The 27,905-nt window shown below is 39.3% G+C and overlaps 2 protein-coding genes and 1 long non-coding RNA gene across 35 annotated transcripts in view; 1 reads left to right on the forward strand and 2 right to left on the reverse strand.

The window, feature by feature from the left end:
- Nucleotides 1-8,043: 8,043 nt before the first annotated feature.
- LOC110985287 (transcription factor Sox-14-like) lies at nt 8,044-11,501 on the reverse strand. Its single transcript, XM_022246216.2, has one exon. The coding sequence runs from the start codon at nt 11,234-11,236 to the stop codon at nt 10,460-10,462; it is 777 nt and encodes a 258-aa protein (XP_022101908.1). The 5' UTR covers nt 11,237-11,501; the 3' UTR covers nt 8,044-10,459.
- A 60-nt stretch (nt 11,502-11,561) lies between these two features.
- Nucleotides 11,562-27,905, forward strand: part of LOC110985288 (uncharacterized) — a 58,607-nt gene continuing 42,263 nt past the window's right edge. For 3 of the 33 annotated variants that reach the window (XR_015427746.1, XR_015427747.1, XM_087146166.1), the window contains exons 1-2: nt 11,568-11,808; nt 22,425-22,573. Coding sequence is in view for 8 of the 33 variants with exons in the window: in XM_087146166.1 (XP_087002292.1) it covers nt 11,691-11,808; nt 22,425-22,573 (267 nt within the window). In the remaining 25 variants the exon portion in view is untranslated. Of the gene's footprint in view, nt 11,852-14,518; nt 14,666-22,424; nt 22,574-24,691; nt 27,854-27,905 lie in introns of those variants that run through there. The other 30 variants (XR_015427750.1, XR_015427745.1, XM_087146162.1 and 27 more) reach the window with 21 other exon arrangements.
- LOC147796793 (uncharacterized) lies at nt 23,721-27,620 on the reverse strand. The gene is made up of 3 exons (XR_015427768.1): nt 27,481-27,620; nt 26,729-26,857; nt 23,721-23,853 (listed from the first exon to the last, which is right to left on the reverse strand). It is a non-coding gene; the product is annotated as an uncharacterized LOC147796793 (long non-coding RNA).

Genomic DNA, 27,905 nt, shown 5'->3' on the forward strand with positions numbered 1-27,905 from the left:
TTTTTAACAAATGTCTGGTTTCAATTAAAGAAAAGAACGTTTTGTGTTTGCCAAATTCACGAGATTAAAATAGGGCTGCAAATGGGGGGGGTGTAACCCCCCGTCCCATTTGATGCAGGGGTGGATCATTAATCTCGTTCAATTTCGAAGTAAAGGGAAACAGAAACATGCGGAATTTGGCTTGGGGAAGTTTTGAACTTTCAAACAGTCAACTGTATTAAATGTAGAGGAGAAAGTACAAAAACTCTTAAGTGCACTGCATGGGACGTTTCTTTAATCTTATTTGCAATGTTCGTTTGGCCAATTTTTAAGGGATTTTGTCCTATTTTACTATTTACACAAATATAAATCAGTTAAAGCGTGACGACATTCTAGAAAAACTTCGATGTTAAAGTCACTTTAATTTGCTAGAAGAAGTTTGCTTTGGGGGAGGGGAGCTGGAGTCTTATTAACTTTCAGTCGAAGCAGGTTTTCTGATGAAGGACTCGAGTCGAATCACTGACTCGAATCATCACAACTCTGCATTTTAACACCAGTTTTTGAAAAACGGACGTGCTGTGAGGGTAAAGGCTCTTTGGAGTTAACCATACACTAGACCGGTGTAAGGTTTTTGTTTTTACTTTTCTTCACTCTTTAAAGTGAGTTTCTGAATTTTCCACTATTGAAAAGGTCACCCCTGTGTAGAAGTGGGGATGTATCCTCTTCATCCCCTAGGTTTCAAACTAACACTCTTTCAGATACGCTGGTTCATAAAGGTAATCCCATCACAAATGCACTAAGTTGTAAGGATTTTCGTTTTATTTTGTTACTATCGTTACTATTACGTTTTGTCAGGGGAGGGAATAATGTTTCCTAAGTCTTGAAGGAATGTAGGTCGATGCGTCCTTAAGCCTCCGCCGTCCGTGTGTGGGCGTGTGTGTTCTGCTGAAGGCGCCCTCAGAAAGTCGGTGAATTGAAGGTGAAATGTTTGCAGCCAGCATACTTACTTACTTGGTACTTGGTTAGTTTCCTGCTGAAACGTCCTCTAGGGATCTTGACTAGATACGGGCGTACATAATAAAAATCTGGACTCGCAATGCCCTTAATCAGCTTATAGAGATCATTGAATCCACTAGCGCCCATTTTACCAAGCCGAACACAAAGCTTGCCCGGCAATGCTCGCCTTTAGTTCTCCCTGGCATCAATAGAAGCAAGCAAACCCGCGCATTTGTATTCGGCTCGGTAAAATGGCCGCTGGTTGGCTTCTATTTCATACAAAGGCGTTACAGGTCCAGGTTTTTTTTTACGTCCGTGCCGTCTGTGCACCTAAGATGACTAGCTAAAGTCACAGGGCGCCCTCTAAATGGATGAACTTTGCTCATCTTTTTAATTAAATTGTAAAAGTAACCCCCATTTTCTTTTTCTGCCCGATTTAAAACAAACAAACAAAACAAACAAACAAACAAACAAAAATTGAAGTAATTCCTAATTGACAAATTAGTTAGTTAGTTAGTTAGTCAGTCAGTCAGTCAGTCAGTCAGTCAGTCAGTCAGTCAGTCAGTTAGTTAGTTAGCCACACCCCTCAGATAACTGTCTTGAATTCTGTATGTTTAGTTTTGTCTCAGGTTTTGTGCGTCCCGTGCCCATTCTGTTTGGACAGCATTATTGATATCTGTTCTAACTGAAATCAGTGGGCAGCATTCACAAGCTGTGCTGGCGCCATTCTAACGCAAATCCAGAGGTTCACCATAGTTTGTAAACATATGAAATGACAATTACAGTATTAACAGAAAGAGATGACATCCAGTAAAGTTATTTTGTGCATATCAGTTGTAATGCAGTTGGAAAAAGTACACTGACCCCCCTAAAAAATTTACAGATCCGCCCTGGCAATAGGTAAATTAAAACTAAATCTTCAACAATTTTACATAAAATACAACTACTATACATCTCCCCATGCATTTCCCAATTATTTTGCAATTAAGCTTGATTTGGATTACTTCCAGTCATACAAAACCCATATATGGTTTTACAAAACTATAATACCAAGAGTTCTGCGTTGGGCCCTTTTCCAATACTCGACTTGTGCTCCGTCGCAGGTTCGTTCCCAAAACCAAACCCCGATTGTGAGCCTAAGGCGTTTAAATTTAACTGGATTACTGTAATTTCTGGCTCTCTTGCATCTTATTTGATGTTTTGTGGCACTATTAGAATAGTTACTGCGCTTACAGCTTCAAAGTAATCTATTTAAAAACAGTTGAAGCCTGAGACGCAGCCGAAGTTGAGTATTGGAAAATGGCCTAGGTTTCTGCGACAGATTGCCTTCCTCGTTATAGAAAAACGGGGGCGCTTTAAGCGTCACCGTCAATACGGGCGTTTCACAATAGTGCACCTCCAAGAGTTTGCAACGCGTTGGCCAGTCACAATGTGCGAAATTTTGTCGACTCAATGTGCGTTTGGAAAGGGTCGACAAATTTCGCGAGTTGTGATTTGCCGACGCGTTGCAAGCTCTTGGAGGCGCACTATTGTGAATCGCCCGTATTGCAGAACAATATACAGTGTACATGTAAACTGCCATTGAACAAAAAGATCAATATCCTCACTTTAAGAAATACTAATAACGGTCCTGGGCATTTGAGAACGCATAAGATTTAAGTTAGTTTCATTGTCTCTAATTTTCAAAGTAATTTAATCACTTTGGGGTGACAATTCCTTTCAGAGAAGATCACCTGTGAGGGAAGTAGGCCTAATGAAACAGTTTCCACTTTGAAAAGTGATGCATCCACTCCAGTGTAGAAGAGAGCACTCTCAGGGTCCAGTTTCAACAAAATTCCACAGAAATACAAGCGTCCTGTTCACGACTTCTATCTTACTTTTATTACCAAACACGCTAATGACAGAGTACGCCGAACATGCAAATCGTTATCTGGTCGGCGCAGATTCAGATAGGCTATATTTTCTGGCATGTAAACTTCCACGCAGGTGTTACGGCGGGTTCACATTCATTACTCAGAGCTCAGACGGTAAAACCCATGAGACCAAGAGTTGCAAATAACAGAAGACTCTAGCCAAGCGTCCTAAATTGTTTCCTCAAAGGGCACTTATCCGTTTTGTGTTTCTTTGTTTTAACTTTAACAGTGAAATTGTTTCATGTTTTAAGCGTTTCTTTCGTGTAACATTTTGCAAATTCGCGATAAACATGTCTTTGATAATGAAGAAAAATGGCATTTTCTTACCACTATTTTAAAGGGATTTATTGGATTTCTGCGTACTTGTGAAACTCCATAGCACACTGCCGGTCATCTGTCAGTTTCCGATCTTTTTTATGCACACCGCGCAGATGCATGCACCATTATGGATTCCATCTCCCGTTACCCTCCTCACAAATCGCCAAACTGTAATAGCCCGGGGTAAACCATGCAGGAACACTTTCATCAAATTAGATTATTACATACTGAAGGTCAGGTGCATTTTTTCCACACTCAAGGAATCAACAAAACAGGGCCAAACAAATTTAACCGAGGCATTCTGTGTTCTTTTTAGTTTTCCAATTATAGGGGATAAATAGGGAGCTTTACAAACCAACTAACCACGCCAGAAATTTCTCACAATGGCAGCGAGTCGATAAAAAGGCATGAGACAGTAATATATATGACGAGTAACAAAGGAATGAATATTAACTTAAAAGGGGGCGGGTCAGTTTCTACGAAAATGCCGTACGCTCTGTCAAAGTCAATAACTGCACAATTTGAAGGAGTGGATTTTAAAACCTCAAAAGACGGACAAATACGTCCTCGTATAAGGAGAATAAAAAGACAAGCAGCGGCCAGGTGGTGTGTCGATTGCGGTAAAGGATTGCCACAGCGTTAACACGCACTAAAGATGAGCGTCACCAGTTCGATCGCTCAATACGGTTCTACACGTAGTTTGTTACTCGGTTATATCCCGATGGAGGGTTTGTCTTCAAAATAAACCAGTCTCTTTCCTATAATTGAAAGTGATTTGTTACATACGTGTAATGTATCTTTTCCAAACATCTGAAACTTTTCCCATTCGTTGGCGACACCGTAGTTCGGAAAATTAGGTTTTGAAACGGCTAAAATCGCCCACCCTTTAGATTCTTTTATTAGGGGGGCGGGGGAGCTGATGCCTAATTATAGCACTGCTGTAACTACTGTTCAATATCTGGGCATTAAGACTTTGTAACAAATAAATTCAAAGTAAGGAAGATGTTTTGGCATATTCAGTTCAGCTGATGTATGGATATCAAAATATATGTCATGGGGAACAATGAAATTTCCATGCACGTTTACATGTACGTTTCCATGCATGTATTCTCTAACTAGAAGGTAACGAAATTTACCTAAAAACAATAAGACTAGTACCACATAAACTCAACGAATTAGAAAACTGTGTGGCGTGGGTTGTTTACAAAGCCACTTTCGGTACAAAATCCTCCAATTTTATCTGTATCAACACCATTCATACCATACCCAAGAGATAATTCCAATGGGGATCAGGTGCTTGTTTATTGTACGCCTTAATTGCTTAGGGCTTGCCGGGCGTTACATTATACATAATCAGTAACGAAATTTCTCCTATTCAACATGGGATAATTCTATTTGTTATGTCCTGAAGCGAAGTATATATTTCCCTTGTTCAGTGTGCTTTCCAAACGGAAAAACGACCGGCAATGGCTTTGAATCGGCGACCTGTTGTTATTATACTGCTCTCGTTGTGCCAGAAATGATGGGAGTTCCTTACATTGAACATATATTTAGGAACGTATCTTTGCGGATGTCCTGACCTGCTGATTCACCTAGCTTCCATGAGGCTTTAGAAAGCACAGATCTTTCTTTCTGCTTAAAATGGTGCAGTGTCTTGCCGCATATAATCAACTCCCCGGTGAATTTTCTTTTTTTTTTCTTTTTTTTTTTGAATGGCCGTGAATAATGCTCTTAAGAAATGTATCAATAGCCAACCAAGCGCGTCGCACGCAGCTATGAATAGCCAAGAATAGCAAAGAAGGGGTTTTACGAGGATAGATTTTTCCACCCTTTTTGTTCTCTTTTCTGATGAAAGCAACACATGGCTTTTCAGAGTTACTCGTGTGCACTGTCCGCCTTCAAATTGAAAATAATTCGAATCATTCACACAAAGCGGTGAGTGCAGAGTGGCTGTGAATGGATATCGATGGGGGCTTTGGAGGAGTTATCCCGGCACGTTGAGCGACAGAATGGAGCGAGACTGGCCAGCCATCCACTACAATTCACTTTCCACTAAATATCTATTCAAGGCTCTCCCAGGAGTGGTAACTGGACAATTGTATGAATAGAGGGTGGACAATAGGTCCATGTACGGATTAGAACCACTGAATTGCAATTAGCATTTGTAAAGACACACCATGTTTCCTTTTTGCTTAGCTGGTGTAGCACTGGCAAGTGGTGGTGGACCTAGATGCCTATGGAATTATTTCATCTTTTCCCTCGTCAGGTGATTTTTTGTTATTAGAAATGCTGGGGTTTTCTTTCTTTCTTTCATTTTTTGCATGTCCCTAAAATATAACTATTAATACTTAAGAAGACAGCTTTTGTTTAATTTTCATTGCATCAGATGTATGCGCCAGAAAAGAAATAAAATTTAGAAAAAGCAAAATAATGACAATCGGGACACATCGCTAGAAGATTCATTTCTGTTTAAGGGTAGTTGCGAACATTCCATACACCTATGCTTTCTATGCACCTACAAAATACTTAAGTCTGAATCACCCTTCATCTTTTTCACTCTGGGACGGAAGAAAATTCCTGAAAGGGCAAAACTGTACTGACTTGTGGTTTTAGCCCTCTCAAACCCCTACCTTTTCTGGATAGCCTTGGAACTTGTTTTCGACGAACCTTGCAGGGAGATCTGTCCGATCATTCGGCTTTTGTTATTTGTATAATGTGGCGTTTTGAGAACAGACTGTGGAATGCAACAGCAGCTTAACACTAACAGAAGCTGTTTCGTTAAACGACTTCAGTGAATACGCTTTCTTTGCATCACTTTTAAGAGTACGTTTTTGAAAAAAGCCTCATAATCCACCCTTGTGTGTTTAAATTTAAAAAAACCGGATTTTTAACTTTGGAATTTTAAAATTTTGATCATTGTCGCACCTGTAGAGCACATCTAATTTCGTTTCATGAACAACATCGCCATGCATTTTTGGATGTAAAATAATTTAACCGAGGAACCTTTCCACACTATAATATATACTTTTTTTGTGAACAGTGAAGAAATCTTGGAATGATCAAACCCACACGTGAAGCTCAGCTATGAGTGTAGGACGGCCCGAGGTTTGTTCACGAATCCGTCACCGTTGTGGGTCCGCCGGTAACAGAAAACCCGGTCAGACGCCGAAGATCGTTTTCATGTGTACCTTGTAATTTGTATTCCATGTGAACGTGTAATTATCTATACACACATACACCAGTGTTCTTATTCTTCAACCCCATTGCATGTAATTGTTTCTTGAAGTTAAACTGGACATGAAGCAGAGTAGAAACCGTGCTTTAAATTGCAACATTTGTCTTGAGATTAGAAGCAAAGCAAAGCTGAGTCAAGAAAGAAAACAAATTGTAAAATTTTGCTGTGATGTGGAATTCAGTACAAAAAAAATATTATGCATGCTAGTCAAATATTTGCGTGTCGATTTTTCAGCGATTCAAATCACATAGGTATGCGTAAATGTTTTTTTTCAAGATCCGACTTTGTCTCATGACGAGTGGCCAATTAAAGACTGAACTTGCTCAGCATGATAGATGTTAATTCGACCGGAGACCAAAAACATTTTTGTAGAAGTGCATGGTAATTTATTAAAAGACAGATCTCCATCAAGTCACTCGTAATGTCGACAGTTTGGAATCAGAAAACGCGCCAACGCCATTGAAATTCAGTAAATGGGCTCTTCAGCTATCAATCAGTCCTTTCATTTCCTTCATAATAGCCCGACGCATCACGTTTTTGTTTAGCTCTTTTTTCGTGCCATACCATGCCCCCGTGTCAGTGGCATTCAAAACTTCTGCATCTCGAAAGAGAAACATTTAATTGATTTGTGTGGCCCTTCTTGGAGGTCAAACATGGTGTTTCAACGAGGTCAAACGAGTGTTAAAGCTAGGTAAATGCATGTATAATTGTCCTGAAATCAGAAGTGTGGTGCTATTTTCATGCTTTTTTTCGACACGCTCACGCTTGTGGCATTTCCAGCGTTCTTTCCTCGACTGTCCTTTCCTTCCTTACAATCGATGGCGAGCTGGGTATTTTGGTAGCGTGTTTAGCTTCCGCCCTATTGACAACGCAGCCAGTTCTCTTCGCAAATCCGGCAGGGATTTCCATTGTTGGTTCTGCAAACTTCAATAGCTAGCCCATTCATGGTATCACAATGGCCACACCTAACTATTCACGCCGGTCTATTCACAGCGGTTTAGTCTTGTTTACTCCCGCCAAGGCCGGCCCATTCACCGCTGAATACATCCTTCAGGCAATCATTATCATGCATATTACCAAGCATTAACCCTCTTTTGTCCGCATGCCTTAAACCCCTTTCGGATAAAAATTGCATCTTGCAATCTGCTTTTCATCTATTTATTTATGTCATAAGTGCCTTTTCAATCCCTATGTGGTTTTTCTTCGACTGTGATGTGCACCTTCGTTGTTATTTTTTTCTTATATGATCAATCATGGTTCACGGGATAGCAAGACCCTTGCTGTACCCCTATAAATGTTGGATACAGATGACTTGACCATTCACAGATCTGCACAACTGCTGGCCCCTTTTTGTTATGAAAGAATAGTCGCTGAACACAAAGGGCAGCATGGAACAGGAAAACAAGTTTTTAAGCTTTTCCTTTCTCTTGAACCAAAACTATGGCATGCAGTTTAAGCCTGATGTGTTTAGAGGAAAAAAGCAATCCTTTTCTACGTGGGACAATCCAATAGAACTGGACAGTGTAACTTTATGTACTTATTCAACAGGCTCTTCTTTCCCACGATAGTGTAAAACTTGTAAAAAAAATACAGGGTCTGGCATTTCTACTCAGCAAAATGTTTCTGACACTCAACAATTCTACCCTCAGGAACATATTTAGTTAAATTTCAATTCTGAATACAGGTTGCTGCTGGGGTATAAAAAACAACTTTCCCCTCAGCACCATATTGAAGAAAACCATTTTGATAACACTTGGGGAACAGCGCGTGTAACGCGCATCTCATAATGATTCTCTCTTTACAAACATGGTGGTCACAGCAAATGCAAGATAACTTGCCTTAGCAATATTGAGACATACTGCTACAAGTATTAGGAAAATCAAGCACAAATAATACATTCAATATCAGAGTTTTAGCTCGTCAAATTGATGTTTTATACAAGCTACATGTACATCTTTTCAGTACAGAAACAGACCCTACTCATTTTTAATTGCTGTTTGGAAATATTTGAATGGAGAAGTTTGAATCTTAATATGCTAAAATAATTGAATTGTTTTTCTCAAATATTAGACGCCTAATAACTGCAACTTCACGACAGATCCCAACAAATATTAACGACGGATACATCAAATACAAACAGTAAATTACAAACAGTAACGTTGTCCTCTTATGTTGATTTTTTTATAATCCTCTTCATTCTCCCTGCAATTATCAAACACAAATGACTTAACGAGTGAAGAATCACGGGACGATACCAATGGATAAAATAGCTCAATATAAACGTTGTTTGAAAAGTTGGATTAAACAGTACTCTGGAAAAGAGAAACATGGTAGTTTCGCCATGAAGTATCTCTTACAGAAAAAAAAATTCATGCTGATGACAATTGCTTTTAAATGTCAGGGCTCAAGTTTTACACCTCGGTGTATCAATGAAGTTTATGTCATCAGTACAAATATATACAAAAGAAGCGAGAAATCCAAAGAAATTTATTTCCAAAAACCAGGGATGCCTGTGAGTGTCAGTGCAGAGCAATGAGATCACGACTCAAGAGGATGAAACGCTGTTGGCTGTTTAGACATTTCATTAACTAAAACATCTTGGCAGTGAATGTCGGGTGTAGAAAACCAAGCTAGGCAAAACTGAAATAAATGGGTTTTGATAGGTACTGGTACCGTTTTGCTTCAAAATGGTTTGAAGACGTCAGAAGTACAGCAAAATAATCACATCAATGAAGTGAGTGGAAGATATCTTCTCTTCTTTGTTGAACATATTAATTAAAATAAATGAATTCAACATTTCAATGAATACTTCTTCCTGTATTGGTAAGATATGACCATGTAACTGTTGATAGATCGATTTAAAAAGTGCATTTTTTTTAAGTAAAAGTGAAAAACCCAAAGCTTGATTAATAACAAAACAAATTCTCACTGCATCGAGTAACTTTATATTTAAAAAGTACACATCAAGAGCAGTACCTACTTCCATACTGTTATTTTAACAATGCAGTTTTTTTGCGACACTAGGTCTATGTAAAAACCTTTATGGTTCACTTTTGAAATACGTATCTTTTCCAAAGATGCCCAGAATACCATACAGTTTGACTTCACTGGCGGTGAATTAAGTTAAATCCCATTTTCAAATAGCTACGGTGGTTAGTTTACATTACCAATATAATTTCGTTTCATCAATGATGTGTTGATCAGAGTCAAACTCTCTTATCACTTATATTTGAGCATTCTTTACTTTGAAAATGGTGTTATGTATGGCACCACATACAGTGATGCACCAATGTCCTATGATAATCCTATTTCTGATCTTGGTTCTGAAAATGCACAAGTTTAATATTTTTCTGAACTCAGATGTATGCAATATATTTCAGTGCTTAAATTCTTATTTCAGAGTGTGTACTTTTTCGAAAATCTGCAGTGAAGATTAAATAAGAAATATACTGCATACACAACAGTTCTGAAACATCAATTTTAGCGTAGTTTTTCCTGAATGCTAAGGATTTACATAATGTACACAGAATAATTGCTTTCTTATGGGCAATATCGTCAACACTGGTACCTTAAATAGTTTAGTACTTCTGTTCCACACTGGTAAGTTAAAACTTGATTCATCACAACAATTATGTCAAAATTGATTGCAATAACGTTGAAAGAGCTCATAAAAAAGCTCTTTGGTTAAAATAGGTGTTCAAATACTTCTGCTGAAAATCACAAACATAATATGATAAGAATAGAACATTTCGGAGATACATGGTATAGATCAAATTATTTACAAACATCTTTTTAGTCTCTAGTTCGTCAACTTGGTTCACCGATGCACGAAACAAATTCAAAATAGTTTTCTAACAGAGTTTAACATTACGTAGTCAGGTAGTACATCATTTAAGTACAGTGTTATCACTAGCTCGCAATGCCAGTTCGTCGATTATTCTTTTTTACTGCCCACAGTCAGTAAGCGTCGAAAAGTTATTCAATGTACAAAACTAAAAAGGTTCGACTAAACCGCGCCTTATATTGCAGCAGTGTGTCTCGTAGGTACGGGCACGGTGGGCCGAATTGCAGGGTGAGCAGGCCCGTATGGTTCCATGTCAGGTTTGACGAGAATGTAGGCGACTGGTCGTTGAATATCAGGACTACCGGGCCATCCGTACGGCATCATGTACTGCGACTGACTATGTACACCGTGTGCGTGTGGCGGGATCGGGCTGGAGGCACCAGGGGGGAGCTTCCCGAATGCACTACTCGGCAGCGTAGGTGGGTACATGTAGGGCGACAGATGCGACGGGTACAGTGCACCGGCCGCCGCTGCCATCTCGGCCGCTCGCATGGACGGAGATGAATCAAGCTTGACACCGTTATGGTGGTCGAGGATCTGGTAGGGATGGGTCGACAAACTGGACGGCAGGTACGACCGCATTTTTTCTGCCGAGATGTGATCGCTGACGGATGTGGTAACAGGTCCGTATGAACTTGTACTTGGCACGCAGGGGATTGGGAATGCATACCGGTCTTTCTTCATCATGTTTTTCGGCTTTCTTCGAGGCCGGTACTTGTAGTCGGGGTGCTCCTTCATATGAAGAGCTCTCAGACGCTTAGCCTCGTCAATGAATGGTCGTTTTTCCTCCTCTGAAAGTAACTTCCAGTCTCCGCCAAGTCGTTTACTGATTTCGGAGTTGTGCATCTTGGGATTCTCCTGAGCCATCTTACGGCGCTGGCCTCGGGACCACACCATGAAGGCGTTCATGGGCCGCTTGACATGCTCGTTGGCTTTGGCTAAACCATCCATGGCCACCCGCAGAAACAGTTAATGTGGATGACGATTGAAGAATAGAACTGAATGTGATCACTTACAATTTCGTTTTTAATGAAAGAAGTTACTTTCAAAGACTCTCTATTAAACTGAATATTTCGGAGCTTGCTTCCCCCGCGTCCAACTCCTCTGGTGTCTTTCACAAATGCTGCGGTTAAATCCGTCATGCAACCACTAGACATGCTGTAGAGCTATTACCATATCAGCGACGTACACACTATTCCCGTTGACACGACTGAGCGGTAAAGTTCAAAAGAACCAAGAGCTTTTTTACGTGACACTGGTGACAAGGTTGGTAGTTACTGCAGAATGTATGAATTAATCATATCCTTTGACCAATCGCTTTCTCTGTTAAAGAGAAGCTATCCCAATCGTTTATTCCAATGTCTCTGATTGGGTGATGCAGGATATGTTTGTAATTTTTGCATAAATGTATAAATTTTTCTTTGACTCCGCCCACCTGTTGAAATACTTTATTTCTATTGGTCAATCTATCTACACTTCTAATGATGGCGGAGGAGCGGGTCGCAAGCGGCGCGGATGCCGAGGCAAGTCGTAGTTGACTCCACTTTTCAAAATTATTTCCGAAAGGTTAGCTATCTGTTGTTAATAGAAGTGTCATTAGAGTTTTTACATGGCATATTGTCCATTTATATCTCCGATGTTCACTGCGGTAAAATAGGAACCTGACTTTTTTGGTCTTAAATTATGTTTTCATGTTCACATCGATGACAGACATGTAGGCCTACATGTACAGTATACACTGTACATGTACATGTACAGTGTATGTACATGTACATGTATGTACATGTACTGTACGTGTACAGTGATGCCTATTCGAGTTTTGCCTTGACCAGTTGCGGTATAGCCCCAACTTGTCCGTTTGCTTGTTTAACAGTTGAAAGAGTGATTTTGTACAATAGTATATCAATAAAAACAGTCAAATTTCCCATGTGTGTCTGTGTACTGGGGGAAATCAAGTTGAAAGAATTTTTGACTGTTCTTGACGGGCACAGCAAAAGGAGGGTTAAGGCATCGATTCGATTAAGGCTATTAAATAGGGCCTACCTAGCCTAGGCCTGTGTTTTTTTTTACCCCAGAATCAACTCCATTGTCATGATAATGTTAGGGTGGGAAACATGGAGAACTATGGTCATGATAGTTGGGAATAGGACCTTGAGCATTCTGTGTATGTCCCGATGGGGAGGATATTTAGGCCTAGTATACTGTGTTACATGTTAGTAATCAACTTACAAGTTACAAGGGCCTAGTGCTGGCGTGACTTCGTCCTGTTGAAAACATTGCATCCTGAGGCTACCCCCCCCCCCGAACCGTAGGGTCTGTCATCTGCCGCGCTCCTAGTAACAACGATGGACCCTACCCCCAGAACAGTTCTGCTGGGGGAGCAGAGCGTGTGTCGGACCCCACAGTTCTGGGGGTAATTTAATATTGATGTGAGCTCAACATGGATACATATCACATGTTTAAACTGTGTGTTTTACAAGTATTTTTTAGTATTCCCTATAATGAATATTTTTTACCTTGTCAGGCCTCTTCAGGGTTGCCCCCTTTTTTCGTCTGAGTCCTAGGTCTCAACCTGCCTCTTCTTTTTTTTGTTCCTTTTCCCGTTGGTACAATATTTTTGTCATTTGCTTTGGAATTTGTCCATAGTCGATGTCTTTTGCTGTTTGCCTCTGCCTTTTAATTTTGATTGATGTCAATCTTTCCATCCATGTCTTATTGTGTCCCAGATGTGAATTACAGCGTTTCAAACACTCCCTGTAATACATACAACCCCGCAGTCATTAGATGGGGGACTCTACTTAACTGGTAGAAATATGGAGCAAGAGAGGTTTATGTAAATATTGAGAAAAGAAATTAATCTAAGACTGAAAACATTTCCATGTTTTTTACTTTTTATGTGCTCAGGAGTCAGGACCAAGGGTGAGATTGATAGTGTGAAAGTTTACTGAGCATGGTTGAGTTTTCTGTGGGACGTGCATCAGAGGGTAGAGAAATTTGATGTCCAAGGAATTGCAACAATCCAGCTGTAAATACATCATAAATAATACTGTACCAAATGTAAAAATCAAATAAAAACATCAGCTAGTTTACCTGAATTTTTATGACATGAAAATCCACACAAGGTTTTATTCCTTTTGTTTCTAATGTATTGGATAAGTAATACTAGAATACTTTCAGTGTGCATCAATAATTAACTACAAATGTCGCAGTACATGGAGTTACATGTACAGAAATGCAAGCACGGTGATATTATTTTTCTGGTGCCGGAAGTAGGAAATGCATGCTTGCGCTTCCACAGAAATGTATCTGTTTGACCAATGCAATCAGGCTCTGGCCTCCAGCTTTTTTAACTAGCCCGCCAGGTAAGTTAACCTGTTTGTTACTTTTCCACAGGAATGTTCACTAGCCCACTGGACGCTTTTAGCAAAGCTAATTTCAACTAGCTTTTTTCTTACATGTACTTCATTATTTCAATCATTACTGTGGAGTCTTGCTGTCAGTTTCAAAATGTAATGAAGTGGAGGATTAAAACATTTTACAATTACTAACACCTGCAGTTACTGTAACTCTTTGTTTTACTCATCCTTACAATATGACAAATGACAGTTTCAGAGAGGTTTTTTTACTGGCCCACAGGGCAAGTTCAATGATCCATTTGACTAGCCTGTAGCAGTGTTTACTAAGGATGGGAATTTACATTTTATTTGAAAAGCATTTAGAATCTTTCTTTAACGCTTGGCTACATGTAAAGTCACGTTCCCGTTGGACTTTTTTTGGTTAACTTACTGCGACTTTCCTGTAGAATTATAAAATTAAATCCAATGGGAACACACAGTAAACTACCATCCCTGTCAACCCTTACTACGATCGCGATGTAAAACTAATGGGTTGAAAAGGGTCGTGGAAGATTTCTGCGCAGCCAGAGTAAGTTAGCAGGGGCTTAATGAAGTCCAATGGGAACTGTTCCCATACAATATAGATTGACCTCGACCACGTTAAACCTATGAACCAGACAGACTACTGCCTACACAGAGATCGATAGTGGGCATGTGGTTGTGTGGTTCCCAGTCTCCAGTTCCATGCGTACAGTACAGCAGCATGCAGTGCTCACACAGTGAAGCGTGCCTGGATAAAGCTATACACACATTATGTATGGAGCTTTTCTGTACAAGTTAATCTTATTTGTGGCAGATTTAGCCGAATTCGTCTGATTTTGTCATTTATTTGGTAAGATTTTACTGATTTTGTCATGGTTTGTACAGCGCATGCAGTGTAATCAGCTGGTCTTATTAGGCCAAACACAGCAAATAAATATTCCATTACGGTTAAAAAAAAGTCCACCTGGGAATGCGTGGCAGGTTGACACGAAGGAACATCATGGTAAGTTTCTGTGTGCCTATGGAAAAAAAAGGCTGCCGCCGTCTACCTTAGTGCATAATTACATATACATGTAGTTCAACAATGCACATGGTCCAACCGGTGTAAAAATGTAGATTGATGTTTGGGCATTTAAAACAAGCAACAACACAATGTAAATAGACACATTTCTAGTGATGAATTCATGGTATACCTCTGATGTGACCAAGCAGTGAAGTGTTCCAAAAATCAGGTTTCATGTACGTTTTACAGACATCGTTTACAATAAAAATGAATGTCAAATTGCGTCAATCAAAATCCAAACCTCTAAAAGGGGTGCTTCTGTTTAAACGTTTGGGAAAATCTGTTAATGGATTTGGTACTTTTTCGTTTAAATGTGTAAACGTCCCACCCTTAGTGCTTACTTACTATGTCAGTCTGTTGCTGAGGTCAAGACCTGTGCAATGTAACAAAACATGTTTTAAAAGTGGAACCTGTGAATTTAAATCACTAAAATAATATACAGATGCTTTACACATGCTCAGCCTCTGTGCTCATTCAGAATATTGTCAGTTTTATGATATTGTGTTAATTGGCCTGTAGCATGCATGATGATCAAAGCATGTGATGAAAAATTAGGCCGGAAATCAACGTGCATGTACTGTACATTCAAGGATTTATTGAGGCAAGTTATTTAGCATTTTGTTTTTTTATTGCTTCTAGTAATAATAGGAATGTTGCAATGAAGAGCTCGGTATTTGTTCAGCATGCTACAGCCTCTTGGAGAAAGGTGGTTTGAACTGGTCTAAAAGTTGTCTGCTAATCAGCTTGATGAGGCCACTCTGACTTTGAAAACTGAGATGAGAAAGTGGGTGCAAATCCCTAGGATGAACTTGCTGTTAAAAGTGAGATACATTGTACATTCAAACAAGCTGTGCACAGAACAAGTTGGGAAAACATTTGGTTACACTTGGGAATGAATAACAAATCAAAAGTCCCTTGGGGGCCAGACAACCCGGGTGAGTTCACCCTGGGAATGGATGCTCTTGTGTGAAAATGCCTTATGAGAAATGAGCTTAAAGAAAAGACAGAAAATGTTCAGGTTGGGATGGGTATTGCGCTGGGAGATTGGATGGGGAATTTGAGCAAGCTGGTAGGGAGTGGTGTTCTATTTATTGAATGTTAAAATTGTATTCTAAGACTACTTTGCAATAACCTTGGAAAACCTCGGTTTCAGTAAATGAAAAAAAAACCTTGGGCATGGGACAAATCTTGTTATAAATACATATCTTGTTCTGGGGTGTGTCTTCATTTAGTCCATTTGATCTGCGCATAAATTAGAACATACTTCCCGTAAAATAAATCTCCCCTCACGTTATAGTTAGCTACTTAAGTGTAACTTGTACTTGTAGTAGTTATTTTTAATGTAGGGATTAACAGTGGCAGAGTTACCCAGTAGAGGAGCTTTTGGAGCAAACTACATGTATGCCACCTCTTGCCCTTTTGTCCATCCACCATATCCCACCATAAAACCCATGCTGAGCATGACGGTCACTTTGATCACAGTGCATCACTGTCAAGTTTGCGGCAAAACCTGTTGTACATGTAGCTGGATTTTGAAAGTCTGTACACTGTAACTTAAGTTTCATTATTGAATCTCAAGATTTGGTTGTAACAACCTGTGCCGTGTTGTGCCACCAAGACATTTAGGGACGGGAAAACTACACAGAATTGCACTTTGAGCAGTAGGCCAGCAGGTATAAGTTTGAATGGAGGTGGTTAGGACTATTGGGGTTGTGTTTTGTTTTTGGGGTTGTGTTTTCTTAAGCCTGTTTTGATCATGTAAGCTTTTCTTTTTCGTATTTGTCGGATTGTAGTCACTACCTTTTGTAAATTCCATTCACATATCGGTACACGAAGGGCAGCCCATTTCTAGTGCTGCAAGTAGTTGCCAAGGTTCAGTTTGGGTTCGGTTCGAATACGGTTCAGAAATTTTTTGCCGAACTGCAGTTCGTTTCGGGTTCGGATACGTACACACATGTACATATATGTACAATGCACATTGAGACATTGAAGAGCATGCCAAGAAGATCTTGGCCCAAGATCGTGCCTTATAGTACTTCTCTGTGTAAAATACATGTACGTTAATATAAGCAATGAATCTTTTCTTTATCCCCATCCACGAGCAACTTTGATGTGAACATAATTTTTTTCTAAACTACTTCCCCAAAGTTTGTTTAGGAGTTAAAATTCCATAGAAAGTTACCATTGGAGGTGTGACAGTTCCAACCATGTTTTATTGACCAAAAGTGCCTTGTGTTTGAACCATGCTTGACTTAACAAAATGATCGGAGGATATGCGATAATAGAAAAACAGCATGCTCAAATCTGACCTTCCTCCTTTACAGGATACAAGACCAATTTAGATTTCAAGCGATTTGTGTTTTGGTTATTTTTCACGAAACAGATTTAACTGCCAAACCATGGCTTTCAATGTATTTGAAGAAGAACCTTGGTATCACGTCAGCATTCTTTCCCAGGATGGCGCCCACATGGCCCAAGGGGCAATTTTCCATCAGTATTTTTCGAACGGATAACGACATTTTGTTATTCGAGATTTGCGAACAACTTAGAGATCCGGCAAAGTTCCATTACAAGGCATTCACACTACGACTTTGATCAAACATGATCAACGAAAGGCAATTTGGGCCACCATGCGAACCACATCTTGTAACGCACTAGAGCGCTGCCCCGGCCTGGCAAAATCCTTCCGGAGTTGCGTTTGATCGAGCACAAGTCTGACTGTGATCAGCATCCAATCAAAATTCATTTTGCCTGGCCATAAATGACATCATTGGTCTTATATGGAACGTGAGGGTGTGGCTATTGGAGATTGGCAAACATATTGCTAAATCTGATACATAAGCACAATTGGATGTAGTGAAAATTTAGAATTGTTGTACAGCAGAAATGCCGTATGTTGTATGTTCTCAGTTGATTATTAGTGAATTCTCACCACATACTTTTTACGTCCATCGTGTGATGCGGGGGCCATTGTAAGTTTGCTGTACATACACATGTACATGTGCAGTACCTTTATGGTACGTGTGTACATGCACATGCATGTCCTGAGTGAGTGCCGGTACAGCACAACTCGTTATCCATTATTTGTTGTGTTTGCTTTTTTATCACGTTTTCTTACGTGTGTTCTGTGCCCCATCAATGCAGTTCGGTTCGAAAGTACCATGTTCAACAATTTTTGGTGAGGTTCCACTGTAGCACTCCCCATTTCAAATAATGATGCAAAAAGGAGATTCTATTGTTTTTTCTTGAAGGTGGATGTTTAGAACTTCAACACCCAAAAAGGCTGTATTGATTTTTTTGAAAGTTTCATTCATGCTTTCTTGTTGTTTCGCACACTTTCCAATTTTATGTATGTTTGTTTGATTAAATTATTTAATCTTTTCCTGTATTCTTGAAATCCAAGGGTGGAATATTGTGAGTGGATGTAGCACTATGTGAACACAGTGCTTTGATCATGCCTGCATTAAATGTATCTTAAGATCTAGGTTAATAAACCTTAGTAGCCCTGCAACTTCCCCTACAGTGTAGTTTTGGCTTTCCATTGCAACATCAATGCCATGCCAGATGGCACATTCTAAAGCCTAATTTATGAAATGTTGGGGCTCTCCAGGATCTGCCACTGGACATGTCCTACAGGTACATGTACCTCCACATTAATTTCAAACTTGTATTTTATTACCAAGTTGCATTCCTATCTAACAAAAAGTCTTTTTTACAAGTTAGTCAACTCTTGAATTTTTGATTTTTTCCCCTGCCTGACATGTATTATAACACTGTATATTCAGTGTTTGCCCCTGAAGGCTTGTGATAAAATCCACAAGCATACTTGGGTGGGACTCGAATGCACAACCTCCTGCTTACCAGTGCAGACATCTCAACCATTCGACCACCGAGTACGCTAGTGGCTTTTTTCACAAGCCTTGGGGGCAAACACTGAATATACAGTGTTATAATACAGTCGGGCAGGGCAAAAAAAAAATAAAAAATTAAAATTCATTAACATCTCCCCAGTGCAAATCCATCCTTGAAATACTCTTGTTATAATAAAGTTACAGGGACCAGACAAGTTACTTTGTTAGATAAACCAAGACTTTGTTGTAGATTTGTAAATTGAGTGAACAAACAAAGAAAACACATGAATTCATGAAATTGGAATTCTCAAAATAAGCCCTTTATATCAGCATTTTTATAATGAGAGTCAACTGTACTGGTACACGCAGTAGCATACTGCACAAAACAGTAGGCTGGCAGGCTTATGCTGAGCTCATAATGGGATGGCAGTCGGAATGACACTGCTTTATGGATGGAGTCCTGGATGAAATCTCTCACTTTCTGCCCCTTTTAAAGACAGTCTTCCTCTTGCATGAATTGGAAAGAAAAGGGAATCCTTTTGCCAGTGGCAGGATTAAAAGATTTTATCCACTGTTGACTGTTAACTCAAAGCGTAGTGCAATTGAGCAATTGCTCAGATCCCTCTGGTGCATAGTATCTCTGTAAATATCAACAGATTTGGTGCAAAAAATGTTGGGATTTGAATTGATAAGGGAAGTGATTGAGTATTAAATCGTGCTTTTGAGCATCTCCAAAGTTCAACTGGTATAGAGAACCCCAGTGCATATGTCATACACACAGTTATGTGTGTAAAAGGCATTAGTGCAAGAACCAGTGTGTGAACAGTGCGCATGTGTACTTCGTTTACACAACACTTTCTGGTTCATATGATGTCATGCTTCGGCACTGTAAACTGGCAGAACTTCAAGAACTTCACATCTTCCAGTCTAAATAAAAAGAGAAGACTACTCAGTTTGCATAAGTGATATCTGAATAATGAGAGATTTGGCCAAAAATTCTAAGCAAATGGATCAGTCCTGAATGTTACCACTACCTACCTTAAAATTACTGGGCGGGGTAGGGTGGGGCTAGGAAAAAAGACTGGACCTGTAGTGCAAAAACGGTACTCACTCAACAGTTGGCAAGGTCTCTTAAATTTTAACGATGCAAAGACAAGGTCCTTACTGTTTCACCTGCCAAAGTTGAGGTCTTAAACTTGAAAACAGCGTACCAGATATTTCTGTTGACACCATCAGTTGGTGTAATACTAAATGGTTTTGAACATTTTTTTCATACACTTGACTACATGTATTTCTGGGATTACATTTGTCTCTGTAGATCTTATTTGTATTTACATTGTATTTTGAGAGCCTCTCATATCCTACAGTGTTGCAGGTCCAAATTTGTGAACTTGTCGGAGATAAGTCCTGTGAACATTAAGGCCAAGTTTTGTAAAAGGTCTCATCAGTGACTAATGCTAAATTAAAATAGGCCCAGTGAAAAGGGGAATTATTTGGAAAAACTGTAAGAAAGCAGAAGACCAGACCATTAGATTTGTATACATGTACTGGTACTGGTAAGTAAAGCTCAAGATAAGTTTCTTAGTGCTTTTGTGTATAGCACTGCCAATGGACCTACCAGTGACAGTAGTGACATCAAGTGGTGACAACATCAAGCATCTCCTTATCTATTCAGGCTTCATTTTGTGGAAATTTTGAGCAATTTTAATTGGGCGTTAAAAAATTAAATGTGTGGATGTTTTAATAGAATCCTGTGTGGCATTCCCACCTACATGTAAATATGTTGATTTTGAAATAACATATTCACCAAAAAATGGTTAATACCGATGAAGCAGATTATGTGAGCCTGTGTATGCGAGGAAATCAATCAGCTGCCTCTGTATGTGTAGATTGTGAGTACGTCAGTGCTTGACTTACATTTACAGTGTGTATTTGGGCCTTACTGATTGTTGCCAACATCTGCCCTTGTTGAACTTTTTCAATGTCATCCATTACCCTTGTTGAAAAGGTGTTCCAGTGTCACTATGAAAGAATGTGATAGATTACCAAGTTACTAATTAAGGCAATCAGTTGTTCTTGATAGATAAGAATTAATTTTCCCTAGTCACTGAATATTTGTTTTTAAGTTAATATTTCAGTTTGTGGAGATAGCATCTTTTTTTCCATGTACTATTATTATATTTTTAAATTGTTTTATCTGGAATTTGAACATACTTGCTTTATTAAAAGACTGATATACATGTATGTAGTTATGGTGTTCATGGCAAATTAAAGTCTTTTGTATTTCAATTGGAAGACTACAACATTTTCATAATTTTGTATTAATCCTATGGTTTTGCAACTCTGGTTCTGCTTACTTATGATGACAACAGGGATCATCAGAAATTGAAAAATGATTCGTGGGAACACTGGGGTCTAGACAAACTACGAAATACATCGTGATCACTGTTTTTGTGTCAAATTGTTTCTTATATCAAATCAATAACAATTCTTACTATGTAGCTGTCCGACACAAACCAGTACCTCAGCCATGTGTTAATATTCCCAAAACTCCTACTCCACTTGCCTGTTGTAAATGAAGCCACTGTTAGCTGTCGTACATAATAACATTTACACGTATAAACTTGTTTTTATTAAGTAACCTGCCCATCCATATTAATTTGTCTTCACTTACTGATTCTTGAAGTTCCTTTGTAGAATTCATAGCAATGCATACTTTAGACAAAGTGTAAAATCAATTGTGTGTGTATTAAAACTAGCACTTGGACATCAAGCATGCACCAAATAATGATATTTATATTCAGGGACATCAGTCGTCACAGAAAATCAATTTAAAACTATTAATAGCGTGAAACGAACACTTAGAATCCACTGGAATAGTAGTTGAATATGTTTACGCACAGTGTAACAGCTACTGCAATAATGCATCTTCTGTTGTAATTGCTTTTATTTCATTAGTTAGGACAGTTTTTGTGTCTGGGACAAAAAGCATGTCTTTGGCACAATGGGACAAATTGAATAGACTTGTTCACCAGCAGCAGCTGGAGTCAGACAAACACTTGTTTTACATCTCCCCCAAATGCCCCATTTGTTCATTCAATTTCATTTTCTCAATCAGGCAACCATTTGCAAAGAGACATTCCTTTATTCATTTTATGAGGGGCATGAGAGACACAAGTGCTGAGTTTGGTTCACAAAAGAGCATCCAATTGATTCATGAATGTGTTTAATGGCTTCATTTTGAAACTGGGGCAGTTGCCCATCATTGACTTTGTCTTTCTGACCTTGTTTTTAATTTCAACCCTCTGGATTCGAACAATGTACCTGTGCAGATGTTGCGTCGTATGTCTGAGGATACTCACTGATTATTTCTGGCCTAAAACTGGTGCTTTATTTATTGTCTGGAAGTAAATTTCTTTTGAATTTTAATATGAACTTGCTAGTGATTTGTTTTTGATTGTGTTAAAATTAATTGAGATTGCTGTGCACTAGAGTAAAGACTACTTGACGTGTGTCATGAAGGAAACATGATCAGTGCCTCACATGTGTGTGATGCTGCTATTTTTTCACCTGAATTATTCTCCACATTATTCCGATGATAAAAATTGGACAGAAAAGTAAAATGGTCTGTAGAAGTTGTTAGAATTGTTAATTGCCAGTATCCACAGTGTAACTAAAATGTTTGTAAAAATGGAGGTTTCCATCTATATCAGATTATTGGGCCATCAACTCATTTCCTTTGATCAAAGGATTAATCCTGACCCTTGACCTTACCACTGACTGGAGGGCCATTGCCATTTTGGACACAGCAAGGAGCTAATGCACATACCAACCTTGTTTTTATGCAGAATTCTGGATTGGGTTCCAAGCCTGCATTGTGTGCCCCTGCTGGATGGCTACAAACTCAGCATGGTACCATACCATTTCCTGCTGGGTGGGAACTAAACCATCATTGGCCCACTGCATGGATGCAAAGGGTCTGCCCATAGCAATTTCAGTAAGGAAATGACCATTTTTTGAGAGGAACCGATTGGAAGTGCTGTACATGAATTAACATGTAATGGTGCTGCCGTGAATATTATATTTTGCATCCAAGAACAAAATACTAATAAATGTACAAACCATTTGCGTATTTGTACATACAAGGATCTTTGAAAATTGTGAAATTATTTCATATTCCTACTTTGTAGGGGTTGCTCTCCACCCCTAGCCTTACCTTCTATCCCAGAAAAAAATTGAAATTATTTAACCAAGTACATGTACCTGCACCTTCCAAGTTAGAATTGTACAGTGGCTTTACTGTTAATCATTTTGAAAAGTGTAATTGATTTTTGTGGTATTTGAAAGTGCAGTGTGTTACAGATTTTATTAAGATGTACAATTGATACTCTTATAAAAAAGCCCAGGCAAGATAAGTTAAAGACATTTTCTATTGATTTTTATTCTGATCATTGATTTACATGTAGTAAACATACACGTATACATGTTCTCTGAAATCAAGGTACATTTTAGATGTACTCTGAAATCAAGGTACATTTTAGATGTACTCTGAAATCAAGGTACATTTTAGATGTACTCTGAAATCAAGGTACATTTACTTTGACATGATCAAGGTACATTTGTACGTATATGAGAGGTTTATTTTTCAAACTCTCTCTCTTTGCTGTAGTTATATGAACATTTTAGTTATTGTCCATAATTCTCATTTCTACATTGTGGACTGGCTTTAAAATTCCCTGATACCCACAGTATAATAAATTTACCTTTAAATAGCAGCATGGGCAGACTGTATTATCTTAATCATTCACATTGACGAAGGACAAAAGCCTTGCTTGTGAGTCCGCCTCCCTGCTATTCAGGTATTTCTTAGATTTACCATAAAACACGATGCTTTGTGGGCCCATTCACATCAACCTGAAAGGCCCCCATTGTGTGATTGTCACCTAATCTCTTAGCTAGTATTGTCCCATCTTCCGTAATGCTGCCGCTAATACTTTTTCACCAAGGCTTCAATATTAATAACAATTTCCGCTGTCCATTCTTTTCGGGGCAGCTTCCCCTTTAGAATTTGAAATGTCACCCCATTGGATGCACACAAACTCTGAGGCGGTCATTGTTAGGTGAATCAATGGTTGGAAGAATGAGGGACCGATTGAATGATGCATTCGCTGAATAGGAGGAAAGTACAATTCCATGGATAGTGTTGTATGAAGCCCTTCAAGGGGATAGTATCCGCCATTCACTAAACCATCCATCACCCATGGGGATAAGGGTCCACTACCAAGAAAGAAAAATGAAACATTAATCAGGAAGGCTGTCCCGCTGGCTCTTACAGGAAGTCCCTCTGAAATGAAGTGCAGGAACATGCAAAAGAGAGCCTAAATCTGGCAAGGGTATGATACTGAAACTGATATCATTGAGTTCAGAAGACGCACTTATCAAGCTGAGTCAAGATGTTGTGTCATTGGATTTGACTTTTTTTTTCCATCAAGAAACCAATGGTTAGTTTTCTTCTCTCCAAAATACTAAATGGAATTAGGGAACCCAGACCTAATTAGATCAGTGATTTTTTCCCCCTCTTGTCCCCATCCAGCAGTGAGAATTCACGAGCCTGGTCCTGGGTAAATTGCAGCACAATATGCCCCACCCAGTAGCCTCGGGGCCACTCACCACGTCATTTGTTATTTGATGCGGTGTGGCTGCGAGCCACTGATCCCATCATCCAGATTAATAGAAATTTATCAAGGAGTCGTCCGTGGCCAAGAGGCCCTGGTCCCTGAAAATTGATTTAAAGCAATTTGACGGTTGATGAAATCAGATACTAGGCTGTCTTTATCGTCCAAACGTCAATAATACACAACAAATAACGGCAGCACAATCAAATTCTGTAAGCCTTATTTGCCATCTTCCAAACCAGATTAATCTCATTTAGATAGGCAGTGAATGGTGCTCTAATGCGCTCTTTCCCATTGCTTCTACAAGGTCCCCCATGATTTTTCTCCATTTTTGTTGACATTGATTCGAAGGGTGGAGGAACAGCCCAAAACCCGGGACTTTAGATTAGTGTGAGACACTCGGATTCGTTCCCCTCTAACTTATTGAATTTGCTCATCAGATGATGTTATTGCCACTCCTTATTGGTGTGCAGACTCAAACTCCTGGGATTTCAAGCTGTCTCCTGCAACAAAAATTGGAAACAGTGCGAGGCAGACTTCACAGCACTGAGTCCTGCAAAGTGAGCCGTCACCTCCAGTAACAAGTCGGTGACACTATACAGTATTCCCAGGTGCCCTTGCCAAATAATTCACCTGTAAAGTGCTTTCCAGTATGCTGTTTGCAATATCTTGAGGGATCTGGCGGCCAGTGAAATCATTTATTGTGTAACTTTTAGTTGCTTTTTCTGAAAGAGACTTTTTTGGAGAGTTTGGGTCCGAAAGAAATTTCTGTTTTTTACTTAATTTCCCCTGTGTCCCTCCCAGATAGGTCTGATCCAGAACAATTTTCTTTTTCTTGTTATCAGTTCATTTCTACAGGCATTTTGCTCGACTCCACCCATTTCATAATCAGCACAGTCCAGTACTAGAACCTTTTAATGAATCCTTTTGGACAGAAATTTGTGTTTTTTTTCTGTGTTATTTTCTTCACCCTTCATGCTATAGTTTGTGACCTGTACATGTGCAGTACCTTACACCTCAGGACATTAAATCCATCTTCTCTAAGCAAGGAGCAGTATTTTTGTCATACCTGAAGAACCTTTCGTGTGTTCAGTAAACTTGTATAATTCCATAGGCATGCACACTATGTGTGTATGTTCGCATAGGCCTTCCCCCGTCAATTTCATTTGTAAGGAAAGTGTGGAGTGAGCTATGGCGATGTCAATTTGTTCCTATAACATTTATGTAGTAATGTGTGCAGTCCCCCATTGTGTGCTTTTGCATGTGCAAGTAACAGGTGCAAATTTACACCGAAGGACCCTGATTACTCACACATTGAGATCAGAAACGTGGTAAGAAATAGGATTGGAAACAACTTGGATTAAAAGTGAATATGGGACCCGTGTTACTTAGAGTGTGTGATATTTGAATCAGTGTATGTCTGAACTAGAACTTCATTGGCTTCGAGTAGGTCAGGGGGATATTTTGTGTGAAAAAAGTTTACTTCCAAGTGCAGTAATTGAATTTCCAATCATTAAACTGATGTACTGTACAACAATTATTTTCATACTGTTGCATCTTCATTACCAGTTTTTAAAGACCACTTTCATTTAATTCATGGGTCTTAAACCACTTTCTGACCCTTGTTAACAAGAAGCAATACTGCAGAACTTTATTTTCTATGCTTGTGCTGGAAGCACATCTGCAGTGTCAATTACATTTCAGAAGTTGATGACGTTGTATGTGCATCCTATTCCCATACTTGGTATGACATGGATAAATACTTAAATGTCGAGGCCTTTCTTGTCCAATGATGATGAGCTGAAAGAGAAACTTCTTTGTACTTGCACTTGGCATATTGTGGGACCCTTTCTGCAACTTGCCTTCCTAGTTTCACCTGCCCTCCATGGCATAGTGCAACCACATGGTCTTCCAATAGGACCCTATTGAGTAAGCTGATCGCAAGGACAGACAAATCAACCAATCAGCCAACTTCCTTTGGCGTTATTTATTTTTTCAAGTTGTCACTGACACTTTGCCCCCTGTCCTTTTCTTCGCTTGGCTTCTGGAAAACTTTGCGATATTTCCAGGAGGGTACGTGTCTGTGGGGTAACGTCAGCGTGACGGGTTTTGTTGTTTGGAGGCCATTGGTTCCTTCAGCATCTGTGGAACCGCTTCGTTGGGGTTTGCAATGGCTCTGCTTAATTGGATGTTGAACGCCGGCCGCTTGGATCATAATCATCAAAAAAGGTTGAGGGAATGAGTACATAAAAAGGTACTTGTATGGCTGCCAACTCGTTAACCAAGTCTTCGGGGACACATCGTCCACAAGCCATCTGCGTATTTTGTCAATATGGCAAGTCCTTTTTGGCTTTGTTTACTTGACAAGTTAAGGCTAGATTTAATTAATTTAGTTTATGGTTAAACCTGTTTGGTTGATGCAGCATTTGCTTGTACCAAGTTGAGAAAGAACCAGTTAAGTATAAAACCAAACTTACCTGTGTTTGAATAATAGTGGTGTGGGAGAAGATTTTTGGTTTCAAGTGCATGGTGCTGGTAAGTTTGGTATTGCTGCTCATCTCCATCTGCATTTGTTAAGGGGGATGAATCACATGAACGAGGCTGCTCTGCCGTAAGAAAATGTTGAAAGAAATATCAATTGGTTATGCTGAACAAACTTTGAGGATACTATCATGTATATGAATTTCTTGTGTTTTGGTATTTTTGGTTTTGGTATTTGTTTTGGCCAAGGTCACAGGATATGTGCACCAGACATGCCAAATAATGATCTTCATGTTGCATTTAAACCATAAGTGTTTCTGAAGAAAGAGTTTCAAAAGATGAATAATGGGTACGTGTACATGTACATATCACAAGAAGATTCTTTATGAAAAGAACAGATTCTGTAATTCTGCTGAAATGAAGGGAAATGGAACTACCCTGCCTGACAGTAAACTTGCACTTTTGTGGGGCTTTATCTCATTTTCACGGTGACATTGGAATCGGTCATTTTGTAATGGAATGGACTCATACATGTACAGTGTAAGTTGGGGACACATTTTGAGTGCAGTTGCATACATGTACATGTACTGGTAGGGAAGGGGCACATTTCTCAAGGACATGAATTGTTGGAGTAGATCAAGTGAATGTAATCCCTCTAATACTAAGCCAGTCAACCTTTGGAGAGGAACTTGCAGCTGATTCCCATTGTTAGTCATAGTCATGTACCTGTACACATCACAAAGCTTACCTTATACTTGCCCCCTTTGTTTCCATGAAGTGTCCATAAAGATGGTGTTGACATTTCCTTTTTATAATGGTACTTTTACAAATCACCCTTGACAAGAGACTGCATTCACACAGGTTCTGTGTAGACACTGGTTCCATTGAAGCAGCATCCTAAAAACCCATAATACTTGATAAGAATGTTGACCTGTTTACTCATCCAGTCCTCTGAAGACAAAAGAGTGGGAAGTGCTGGTGAATGCCAACTTGGTTATGGTGCACAGTCAATATTGGCAAGACCCTTCTTCACATATTAACCAGTGTTTGCTTTGTTTTCTTTAGAGTGAATGCATGGGGTTATCTGTGGTGTGGAATGAAAGACCTTCAGGAGAATCTGGGTAAAAGGAGATAATGTTTAACATACTTGTAACTGTTTGGTGAAAATAACCA

The sequence above is a fragment of the Acanthaster planci genome, linkage group LG14 (assembly GCF_054643075.1).
Source record: "Acanthaster planci isolate LZ-2023a linkage group LG14, COTS_SCS, whole genome shotgun sequence".
NCBI lineage: Eukaryota > Metazoa > Echinodermata > Asteroidea > Valvatida > Acanthasteridae > Acanthaster > Acanthaster planci.

Excerpts from the sequence above, each read along its gene's own strand:
- LOC110985287 (XM_022246216.2), bottom strand. The coding sequence starts at position 11,236 with ATGGATGGTTTAGCCAAAGCCAACGAGCATGTCAAGCGGCCCATGAAC.